The sequence below is a fragment of the Agelaius tricolor genome, unplaced genomic scaffold (genome assembly GCF_023055355.1).
Source record: "Agelaius tricolor isolate 1412-34295 unplaced genomic scaffold, bAgeTri1.0.p SCAF_21, whole genome shotgun sequence".
NCBI classification, from domain to species: Eukaryota; Metazoa; Chordata; class Aves; order Passeriformes; family Icteridae; genus Agelaius; species Agelaius tricolor.
Window position 1 is genome coordinate 13,309,595 of NW_027269281.1, and position 12,826 is coordinate 13,322,420.

The 12,826-nt window shown below is 43.3% G+C and overlaps 1 protein-coding gene across 1 annotated transcript in view; it reads right to left on the minus strand.

Moving 5' to 3' along the window:
- LOC139599006 (ras GTPase-activating protein 1-like) overlaps positions 1-12,348 on the minus strand; it is a 128,256-nt gene extending 115,908 nt beyond the window's left edge. Inside the window, exon 1 of the mRNA XM_071445935.1 lies at positions 11,649-12,348. Coding sequence (XP_071302036.1) covers positions 11,649-12,112 — 464 coding nt within the window. The 5' untranslated portion in view covers positions 12,113-12,348. The remainder of the gene's footprint in view (positions 1-11,648) is intronic.
- Positions 12,349-12,826: the final 478 nt, after the last annotated feature.

The window sequence follows — 12,826 nt, forward strand, 5'->3', positions numbered from 1 at the left end:
CCTCATGAGGGAAGTGAAGGGGCAGGTGCTGATCTCTTCACTCTCATGACCAGTGACAGGATCCGAGGGAATGGCTGGAGCTGTGTTAGTGGAGGTTAGGTTGGATATTAGGAAAAGGTTTTTCACCCAGAGGGTGATTGGGCACTGGAGCAGGCTCCCCAGGGAAGTGATCACAGCACCAAGCCTGACAGAATTCAAGAAGCCTTTGGACAATGCTCTTGGGCACATGGTGATTCTTGGGGCAGTCCTGTACAGGGCTGGGAGTTGGACTTCAATGATCCTTGTGGGTCCCTTCCAACTTTATGATTATATGACTAATTTTTAAAGTATTTTACAGAAACTGATTATACTAACTACACAGAATCACCATAGCCTCTCAATCTGATTATCTAATGTTAGCTAATCTAAGCATACCATTATTTTCAGTTTCTGGAAATTATCCCAGAAAAATAGAGCAATAGTCTCTGCATGGGAAAGTTCATTTAAAAAAACCCTTTTCCATATATCTGTAAGTAGGTATTAACAAGAGAAAATCACATAGCCACCTCTGCTGAACCAATGACAGGATTCCTCAACAGCAAATGAGATTTTAAATATTTTCATATAGTTACATGTTCAACATCTTTAAATACAATTACATATAGCTAAAATACCTGACATGAATATACTTATTCCAACCAAAGGAAACTTTATACTTATTTAAACTCAAATCCCACTTAAGGATGGGCAAGTATTACAATTTCAGTGTTAACAAAATGAAACAACCAATCCTTAATTTGAAAAAAAAAATCTATGTGAAATTGGTCCCAATTAGTTGTTAAAATAGAGATGAGGATGACTTTAGAACTCAATCATTGCAACCATCAGACTTCTAACTAACTTATCAAAACACTGAATTGGTACACTGAGTGCCCTAGCAAGCTGGCTACACCTTTTCTCAAATGTTAACACAGCTTACAAGTTTATTTAGCAACATTGGTTTCTATACAATAATAATTAATAGGAAGATAAATATTAATCATTTTGCAACGTGTACCTTTTTAAAGTTAAGCAACACTGCTAGCTACCTGTCCTAGGGTGATGTTATGATGCATGTATCCCCATTTGTGTGCTCTGTTTATGCTGGATATTATGTTCTGTGCCTTCAAGACTGGCTCTGAAGAGCGAAGTTCTGTTTTGGTTTTGTTTTCAGACTGCTCCCCCACAGCTGGCAGGACACAGAGACGGGGCAGTACATAGTGCTGCTTTTGCTTTTTGCTTTGCTTTTGCTTTGCTCTTGCTTTTTGCTTCTGCTCATTAGTTAGTTTAGCTAAGCAGTCCGAATTTTTCCCTGGACTGTTTTTCCTTTCCCTTTTTTAGAACCACTCAAACCTGCTCTGGACTGAGACCTGGGAAACACTGAGAGTTTGCACCCTGTGGCCTGCAGCAGCCATCCCCAGTGCCAGAGGGACTGATAACAGAGCAATCATTCCCAGGAGAGACTTTCTGAATTTGTCATCTTATTCAGAGCGATGAAAGAGTGGTGTCATCCAGTATTGTTCATTTTGTGTGCTGAGGGGTGTTTTGCCTATTAAATAAACAGGTTCTTTCCACTTCTCTCAGAGGAATCCTTCCCTAACCAACTGGGGGGAGGGGCCATGTGGGTTTGCTTTCTGGAGGGGCCCCATTTGGAGGTTTTCTCCCAAATTTTCCCTAAACCAGGACACTACCTTTGAAAGAATTTTTAAAAAGACAAAACAAATTCTTGAGCTTCTACAGAAGAAATTAGAAGGAAAGTTGTCTATATAAAAAACAATACTGTTTATCCAACTCAGCTTTTCTTGTAATTTTTTCAAAGATGTTGCCAATAGCTATTTCCACTGACATATTCCCAGACTATTTCAAATAACAAGTTTCATTAAGGAGGTAACCTAATAACAGTCCTCAACTCCAAACAGTATATTTATAAATATATAAAACATAATTTAAATATAGACCTATGCATAAAAAACCCAAACAAACAAACCCCACACTTCTTTCATTTCCACAGTCATCAAGCAAGTGTTTTACATAAAAATAAAAAAATAATTAGGACAGCTGGAGAATATGAAAGATCTTGTCAGGAACCCGTAAAATTTTATTGGTGCCATTCATGTTTAACTGGAATACTTCTATGCAACACAAACACAGTGTTGACATAAGATGCTTCCTCTATCCTCTTATTGTGCCTAAATACCAATGGGGTTTTTTTTGGTTGGTTTTTTAAAGGAAAAAGGAAGATCTAGGGTAAAAGGGAAAACTACTGCAGAATTACTAAGAATTTATGACTGAAACAACAGGCATGATCCTATGACAAAAAGATCTAACAGCAGAAAAAGTGTTCTTCCACCATAAAAAAGAAAAAAAAGGAAAACAAAAGGTGAAGAAATATAGCAGGATAGTATGCTTCTCAATAAGGTATGCTAGCAGGTGAAGTGCATAAGCCCCAGTACCCCCAGGTCCCTTTTTGCCTGGCCACTGTCCAGCCACACCGTCCCCAGCCTATAGTGTTGCAGGGGGTTATTGTGGCCAAAATGCAGGACTCAGCATTTGGACTTATTAAACGTCATCTTATTGGACTCTGCCCATCCATCCAACTGTTCCAGGTCTCTCTGCAGAGCCCTCCTACCTTTCAACAGATCAACACACGCTCCCAGCTTAGTGACGTCTGCAGATTTACTTATGAAAGACTCAGTACCCTCATCCATGTCATCAATAAAAATATTGAACAGAACTGGCCCCAGCACAGACCCCTGAGGGACACCACTGGTGACTGGCCACCAGCCGGATGCAGCACCGTTCACCACCACTCTCTGGGCCTGGCCATCCAGCCAGTTCTTAACCCAGCAAAGAGTGCTCCTGTCCAAGCCATGGGCTGCCAGCTCCTCCAGGAGTATGCTATGGGAGACAGTGTCAAAGGCTTTGCTGAAGTCCAAATAGACAACATCCACAGCCTTTCCCGCATCTACCAGGTGGGTCACCTGGTCATAAAAGGAGATCAGGTTGGTCAAACACAACCTACCCCTCCTAAACCCATGCTGGCTGGGTCTGATACCCTGGCTATCCTGTAAGTGCTGTGTGATGACACTCAATATAAACTGTTCCATTACCTTACCAGGTACTGAGGTCAGGCTAACTGGCCTATAATTACCAGGATCCTCCTTCCCACCCTTTTTGTGAATGGGCATCACACTGGCCAGCTTGCAGTCATCTGGAACCTCACCAGTGAGCCAGGACTGTTAGAAAATTATAGAGAGCGGCTCCGCAAGCTCATCTGCCAGCTCCCTCATCACCCTGGGATGGATCCCATCTGGTCCCATAGATTTATGAACATCCAAGTGGCTCAGCAGTTCTCTGACGGCTTCCTCCTGGATAACAGGTGGACGATTCTGCTCCCTGACACCATCTACCAACCAGCACTTCCGCCTTCTCCTTATCTGCAGTTACTAAGTTCCCTCCCTCATCCAGTAGAGAACAAAGGTTGGTCTTACCCTTCCTTTTGCCCTTAATATATTTGTAAAAACATTTTATTATCCTTTACAAAAGTTGCCAACTTAAATTCTAACTGAGCTTTGGCCTCCCTATTTTTTTTTCCTACATGCCCATACATGTACTTATGTTCAGTTTACTTACTGTTTCACTTCCAATGTAAGGTTAAAATACAATTTTGTTCTGCTGCTCCTAACCATTGTTTTAAAATAGTATTTGTGATATCATCTATTCAGACCGAAATATAACCAGATTTATATATAATTCTATTCTGCAAGTACTCAAATTATAAAATCTGGATAAATCAGCAAACTACCCAAAATAAGGTGTTTATAGTCCCTCTGCAATTCAAAAACAGGCATTAGTAAGAAACACTCGTTACCTGATGAAAAAAGGTTACCTTCTAACTACCTTAATTGCAAAATAGAAGAGAAATTTCATACACTAAAATCAAGTTACATCACAGCTGCAGACAGTTAGAATTAGACTCAGATCCACAAAGGGAGTTAAACTACCCCAATATCTGCTAGAAGACCAACACATCAGGACATACGCAGTCAAGGAGGTTCCTGGAGAGGCTCATTGGGAATGTGAAGGCTAAAGGCAACCTTGGCTACAGTGACCATTAAATGGCAGAACTCAGAGGGGCAAAACGCAAGATCACAATACTGAATTTCAGGAGAGCAGTATTGGCCTCTTCAGGGATCTCCTTGGAAGAGTCCCATGGGATAATGCCCTGGTAAGAAGGGGAGCCCAAGAAAGCTGGTTAATATTCAAGGATAACCTCAACCAAAGGCAACAAGAAGAGATCCTATAAGTACACAAGTGACAAAAGGAAGACTAGGGAAAGCATGAGCCCACTTCTGAATGGGGCAGGGGCCCTGGTGATAAAGGACATGGAAAAAAACTGAGGTACTGAATGCCTTCTTCACCTCAGTCTTTACTGGCAAGACCAGCTGTCAGGGACTGAAATGATTCATGCCTTAAACATTGTTATAAAATAATTTTTCCCGTTATAGCAAAACTGTATAAAGAAGCCACTGAAGCCTACCCCTCCCTAAAGATGCCTGACTATAACTTTGGACTGAAAGTCAAACTGCTGAGATTAGACAAAGGGAAACCCATTCTTCAGTCATCTCAGGCCTGGGGAGAAGTAAACAAGTAAACAAGGAAAAGAATAAAAACCAAACCCAGCAGCCATGCTAAGAATCATCTCTGGCTTGTTTTGGGGTGGGGGAGGCCGTAGCCCACAGATCCATTTGCTGGGAGCAGGTTTGCACAGATTTCCCCCCGCAACCGAGGTGGGAGGAAATTTCAGTGAATTGTAACCTCTGCTCAGGGGCAGTGAACCCATCCATCCTCCCTTACGCAAACTGGCTATGGAACCCTCAACCCTAGGAAGGCTACATTCATGGGACATTCTTATGAGAAACAACTGAGGGGGTATCTTAATCCATCAAAGACCCCCCCCCCCAACTGTCCCCCCAGAGTAATTCCTGAGGCCTTGCAGCACAGGACTGCATGCAATACAACAAATCCGGAGTCTGTCAAACAATGGCAACAGCCCCCCCCCACCAGGCAGGTGCCTGGGTTTTCCTACCTATCCTGAACTACTTATATTAACCCATCGAGTTCTATGCTTTTTGGGGCACCTTCACCACCAAGAAGATCAGCTGGAGAGGATCAATGGAACATTGTTGGAATCCACAGATGGTGATATTTTCTTTATTCTCTCTCTGTCACTCTCTTTCAGTCTCCCTACTTCTTTTCTATTTATTTCTCTTCTTTTGTCTCTCTTTCTCTCATATTTACTATTAAATAAAACCCATACTACTGACTTTGGCATATGGTCTTGTTTGCACCTTAATTCAGGCAGAGGCATTTCTAATAATTTTAATAACCAGATCATAACACTGGCCTTCAGAAATCCTGAGTCCCAGAGACCAGAAAAAAGGCGGGAGCAAGAAAGATGTACTTTTGCTGGAAGAAGATCAAGTCAGAGAATACTTCAGCAAACTGGACGTACATAAGATCACAGGCCGTGATGAGATACACCCATGAGCACCGAGGGAGCTGGCTGACATCATTGTAGGGCCACTCTACATAATATCTGAATGGTCATGGCAATTGGAAGAGGTGCCCAAATAGTGGAAGAAAGCAAATGTCACCTGAATCTTAAAGAAAGGGGACCCAAGGAACTACAGGCCAGTCATCCTCATCATGATCCCTGGGGAAGGTGATGGAGCAACTGATGCTGAAAACCACTTCCACACAGGTGAAGGACAAGAAGTTACAAGGAGTAGTCAGCATGGCTTCACAAAGGGGAAGTCTTGCTTGACCAACCTGATAACCTTCTATGCCTGGCTTAGCAGATGAGGGGAGAGCAGTGGATATTGTCTAGCTGGACTTCAGGAAAGCTTTTGACATTATCTTTCTGTTGGAGGGTAGGATTTTTCCTTTCTGTTTTCTTTCTCTTATGGAATTTTGTCCGATTTTTTGGCTAAAAAACAATAACGATTGGTATTTAAGAGAAACAAAATAAGTAACCACAGAGAAGGGGGAGGAGTGCAGCTGGCTTTACTGTGGTAGCTGAGGTGTTTCTCTGAGAAGGGCAGAGATACCATGAGATTTGGGCTGGGGGAAGGGGTTGGGTGCATCTCCTAGCTCTCTCTTCCTTTCTCGGTTTTCAGAGGGGAAAAAGACTGCTATCGCTGTGAGAAGAATTCGCCACCACTGCGAGGTTCCGTCTCCAGCTGCTTTCTACCGTGAGTGGAGCTCTGCTCGTAAGAGCGGCCGTTGCACTGGGACCTTATTAACACCCTACCGCACCAAAGGACCCTTCATCATCTGCTCGAGTGCCTCAGGGGAAACCCTGGGATCTCCGAGCCCCTTCCCCCTCCAAGGGAGCCTCTCCCTGCCGGATTCGGGAGCCGGGCTGCCACTGCCCGGCCCCCGCCCTTTCTTTGCCACTGCTCCGGGTTTTTTGCTACACTGTAACCCCGCAACCCCTGCCTGCTGGGACGTCCCGTGGTTCCAGCTACAGCTGCTGAGTTTCTGATACATCTCGTCTACCACTCCGGGATTTTTTTTTGCTTGTCCCTGCCATTCCAGCTTGGTGCTTCCGACATCCCTGCTACAGCTCCTTTTGCTATCCAGAAGGGGCACCGGGATCGGCTGCCGGTGGAGGTTTGTAAAGGAAGCCCCTCCCCTATCCCTTTCCGCCGTCTGCATCCGCCATTGTCCACATGAAAGAGACGGCCGAACTTATGCCACAGCGCCCCCTGCAGCTGCAGGGAAATCATCGCACCTGCCCTGCCCGGCTGGGGAGCCACCATCGCCCCTGCCAGCTGCGACCATAACTACACCAAAGAAGAGAGTGCCTGCCAGCCGAGAGAAGGCTGTTACTGGGTTTGTGGTTTTGTTTGTTGTTGCTGCCATTATTGTTGTTTGTTTGCCTTGTTATACATACTAGTAAAGAACTGTTATTCCTTTTCCCATATCTTGCCTGAAAGCCCCTTAATTTCAAAGTTATAATAATTCGGAGGGAAGAGGGTCATATTCTCCATTCCAAGGGAGGTTTCCGCCTTCCTTGGCAGACATTTGTCTTTCAGACTGAGACACACTCATATGATCCTCATAGAGAAGCTTTTGATATATGGACAGGATAAGCAAACAGTGAGGTAGACCAAAAACTGGCTGAACATCAAGGCCAAGAGAGTGGTGGTCAGCAGCACATCTAGTTGGAGGCTAGTATGTACCCCAGGGGTCAATACTGGGTCTAGTCCTGTTTAACACCTTCATTAATGATCTGGACAATGAGGAACAGCATATCCATAGCAAGTTTGCAGAACCAGGAGGAGCAGCTGATACACCAAGGGGTCATGCTGCCATCCAGAGGAACTTTGACAGGCTGGAGAAATGGTCTGACAGGAATCTCATGCAGTTCAATGACAGGAAGTACAAAATCCTGCATCTGAGGAAGAATAAGCCCAGGCACTAATACACATACTGGAGGCTTACCAGTTGGAAAGTAGTTTGGCAGAAAAGGACCTGGGGAGTCCTGGTGGACACCAAGTTGAATATGAGCCAGCAATATGCCCTTGCTACAAAGAAGGCAAATGGTATCCTGGGTTGCATTAGGAGGAATGTTGCCAGCAGGTTGGGGGAGGTGATTCAGCACTGGTGAGGCCACATTTGGAGTCCTATGTCTAGTTTTGGGCTCCCCAGTACAGGAAAGACACAGACATACTGATGTGAGTCCAGGAAAGGGCCATGAAGGGACTGAAGCATCTCTCCTATGAGGAAAGGCTGTCTAGCCAAGAGAGCAGAGGAGATCTCATCAACATATACAAATACCTGAAGGGAGAGTGCAAAGATGACAGTGGCTATTGTCAGTCATGCCCAGTGACAGGACAACATGCTATATCTGAAGCACAGGAGGTTCTGTCTTAACATGAAGAAACACTTTTTTTTTTACTGTGAAGGTGACTGAGCACTGGACACAGGCTGCTTAGAGATGATGTAGAGTCCAAACATGCCAAACGTATTTCCCCTCAGTTTTCAATGCAATACAAATTTATTCTTTGGTATGGAGTAGAGCCTTCAATAATTATTGTAAAGCTATGCACTTTCAGAAAAACATTTTATTAGCTACAGAAATAAACAAATGCTGCAGAACTCTGGACTTGCTACCTCTGACAAATTCAGCTGAAGAAATTATAATTTCACACTACATTGAGACAAAACATTTTTTCCTTTTACTCAAACCACATTTGTTAAATACTTCTCTACCCAGCTCTCTCTCTTTTTTTCTCACTAATGTTGTCTCAACAGATACCAAGAGTGACTGTAACAATACATCTACCATGGAAAGGATTTTTGTTATCAAAGGATTTCAAAGGATATCATTTCAACATGATATTCATCACTTAAAGAAACACCATGTGAAAATATGAATTGTGTCTGAATATACTGGAACTGCTTTTGCCATCTTAATGCAACACTAAGATATAATTTGTCAACTTTAAGATTGTTATTCAAATACATAAACAACTAAACTATTTCACATATCACCAGTTTACTAGTAAATTAAGTATCATTCATTCTTTAACTTTGTAGGCATTTCTGTAACACCGTTTCAGACTGCCATCAACCTCTAGCAGTACACTTTGCAGATGGGGTAGATAGTGCAGAGAAAAACACCCAACACACAAAGGGAATTGTCCACTCTATTACCTAGCATCCTGTGCCTCCCACCTACCATTAAGCTACAGCAGAAACATACTACTTCTATACTCAAATGAAAAAGTATACACTGAACAGACAATCATTAAGTCAGTCTCATTCAGGATTGTGGTGCATTGCCTTGCACAGTATTTGCATGCCCTCTGCACACTAAGGACAGAACTGAAACAGAGGTAGGATGTGTGATGATTGGTTAACATGTCCATATAGTGCTTCCACAATTCAAAAATTAAAGAGGTCAGCCCAATCATGGAATTCTGAATTCCCTGAGTGCATCAGCTGGTCTGTGTCATTCATCCAAAGAAGCCACGCCCTGCTTCTTGCCACCCTGCTCAATAACCATGGTTATGTAAGCCTTTGCACTCATGGGTATTAAGTTTAGCCCAGTAATGGTAAATGATTGGATTTGCTGTTGTTTTGACCTGGATAATTGTACTAGTGAATTAGTGAATTACTGAATGTGTTGTAAAACACAGATAATTGTACTACTGATCTCTATTTAGCAGTAGCTTGTTTATCCCTAAAGCTGTTTGGTCTAGCATCTCTTACTGTATCCTGAACCTATATCTTGGCAGTGCCTCCTTAGGCTGTTACAATGACCAAAGGGAAATATCAATCAATCATACTTTGGACTTTGAGTATTTTAATTAGCAGAATTTGTTACATATTGACAAGCTTCTCCCACTGCTACAAAATTAATCATATTAAAATTTATTCCCATTTTCCTGAGGTACTTGGAAAAGAGGAAGTGTATTAGGTGTTTGCTTATAATATTAAAGTGACAGATCTTTGTTTAATTCTATAAAAACAGATGGTATGACTACGAAGTAGGCTTCCAAAATAAAACATCAGGACTGAAAGAATAAAACTTACTATCAACATGCAGCTAATTTAAATTACTTAACTGACAATGGTAAAAAATTACTTTGTATCAAAATAGATGTATGAAAGAGAAAAGAAATTCTGATTATTTTTAATTAGCCAACAACTTAAAAAAAAAGTCACAAAAATTATAAGTTACAAAGAAAAAAACAGGTAAGTAGATGGAGATATAAGTTTCTGAATCAATTTTTCAACATCTATTTTGCTGCCTAAATGTATTTATATTGAAGGACCCGCAAGAACAAATACTCAACTACACAGTTATGCTGGTCCTGCAAAGGCTTCAATATTGCTTTTGTCTTAACAAGCTAAGTAGCCTCATGGACCAACAGAGAAAATCGGGGCCTTCGCAGTCATGCTTTTTGTCAGAAATTTTGTATCCTCTTTTATGAAAGTTAACCTTCACACTATAATGCGAGTTACAATACTCTGACAGCAAAATTCACTTATAATTGTGAAAGTAGTAATGATTACTTAGTATCAAATACATGATCATTCACCAATAATTACCTCTCTTTCTAAAAAATATTTGAAAAAAAGCACAACCTTACTTTCTGAGATACATAATGACCAGTTCTAACAGAAAAAGCAGTCTGATCTTTCAGAGAGAAGAACAGGATACTGTCTCTCTCTGACATAATACACAATATTGAAGAAGTAACTTTCCCTTTATGTGCCTCTATTTCCCTCCTCAGTCTTTATCTTAAACTGCCTGATTATATTGCTAGCTCTTTATGGAAATATAAAACTTTAGGACTATTCAAACACTGTCTTCACAAAACAAGGTCTTATTCTTTATTATCTTTCACAAAAAGTCAATAAATCAAAAGAGGAAAGGATTAGTAGAAAGCCTGCCATGGTTAGAGATTACTTTTAAAAAACAAACATTTAATATTACAGAAATGAACTCTCCAACACCAGTTATGAAAGATGGTAAAAATGAACTCAAATTCAGATGGGTTTTCAGATGAATTTTGACCTATACCTTGAATATATCTGCCATCCTCTACCTTGAAACTATGATTTTCTCTATACTTACTACAACTTCAGAAATAACATATTTCTATATGCCAACATAAGCAATTTAAGCCTTTGAAACTGTTTCATTTTGGGGAGAATAAAGTACTTACTTGAGGGCTGTTCCAATACAAGCTGTCGTGGTTTAACCTGGCAGGTAGCTAAACACCACACAGCCACTCACTCACTCCTCCCCCCACTAATAAGCTAGAATATACAAAACAAGCGATGCACAATGCAGTTGCTCACCACCTGCCGACCAGTTCCTGAGCAGCAACCCCCAGACAACTTTCCCTCTATCTTATATTCTGAGCATAATGCCATATGGTATGGAATACCCCTTTGGCCAGTTTGGGTCACCTGCCCTGGCTATGTTCCCTCCCAGCCTACTCGCTGGTGGGGTGATATGAAAAGCTGAAGAGTCATTGACTTAGTGTAAACACTGCTTAGAAACAACTAAAAACATCTATGTGTAATCAACCTTATTGTCCTAAATCCAAAATACAGCGTTATACCAGCTACAGGGAAGAAAATTAACTATCCCAGCAAAAACAGGACAAAAGCCTTGCTACCTTTTTATGTAAATCTGCAGACTTCCTGGAATTAGTTCATTGTCAAATCCAAAGGTTGTTTAGTGCACTTGCCAGTTACATTAACTCTATATAGCATTATATGATTTTTTTTTATTTCGCAAAATATAACTGGAGAACTACTCCGCCTCTAGCGCAAGATTCTTTATATAACTAGCATTGTAGGAATCACGATCAAGCTGATGGAAGGAAAAGTATAATAAAAATATTAACGAAGACTTAATTTTTTCAATTGTTTTTTTCTTTCCAAACATAGCCTAATGAAAAATTTCTACGACACTTCCACAGGAGTTTGAGAAAGCGTGTGGGCCTGATGCCGCGCTGCCCACTGCGGCGCCCCTCTTCCCCGCGGGGGAAATGTCCAGGGGTGGCGGACACCCGACGGGGTTCAGAAACGCTGCTACTCACTGGTTTGTGGGGGGAGCGTTGAGCGGGATGGCCACCTCCTCCTCTTCATACTCGGGCCCATCCAACGAGTCGCCTTCATCCACAATCCCCAGCCCCCCCGCCAAGGAAGGTGGCTGTGGCGGCGGCGGCGGCAGCGGGGGAAAGGCGACAGTGCTGGGTCTGGGTGGGAGCAGCACCTCTCCGGACACCTCCGGCCTTTGTCCAGTTGCTGACAGTGCGTCTCTGGACGCCAGAGAGGCAGGCCCGGAGCTTAACGCCAGAAGCCCCAGCGCCGAGCACAACGCCGGACCGCCAGCGCCCAGGCTGTCCCCGCCAGAGCCAGCCAGGAAGGGGCCCTGCGACCCCAGCTCCTTGCCCCGGCATAATGTGGGGTAGTGCTCCGACTCAGCTCCGCCAGCAGCTCCCATCATCCCGGCAGCGGTAACCGAGCCGCCCTCCTCAACCCCGGCCTCAGCCGCCATCATGTTGAGCCTCACTCCCTCCTACCTCCACCTCCCCCGCCGAACGCAGCACTCCGGGGAGGTGGCGACGACTTCCTCCTGCCCACGCCTCCGCCTGCGGGGAGTGGAGCTAGTACTTAGGAGATTTCTCAAGCAGACAGGCTCTGAATAATAACTGTCTGAGTGCCTAGAGTAATCCCTCAAGACCCCAGCACTGCTGCTTTGTCCCCCTGCAGCCGCGAGGGGAGCAACTCTTGCGGAGGTACAACTCTACACTCTCACCCCACCCCTCCCCCAAAAGCCAGCGAGGGCACGCGACTGCATGGGTGGGGCAAAGAAGAAAAGGGGGAGGAAACTAGTTAGCTAGTGACAGAGAAAACGGCAGATTGGTGAGCGGCATTTGCGCGTTTAGTATCTCATTCTCACGCAGGGAGTAGGCAGCAGAGCGCGAAGCGTAAGGTAGCTAACAAAGAAGATGGGGGTTCCCTACTCCCTCTTGAGGAGTGTGAGGGATACAGGGAGGGGAGAAAAGAATAGGGAGCCCCTCACCATTCCTGCCTCGGAGAAAACAAACAAACAAACAAAAAAAACAAACCCCACACCAAATTACACCACAACGACCAAACAGGAAAAGACAGATCTCCACAGATCGTGCCAAAGTTTGTTCTTCTCCCGAGCTACGGCATCGAAATTGAGAACAACTGTGCGAGTCTTTTGCACTACCAAAGCGTGAAGCAA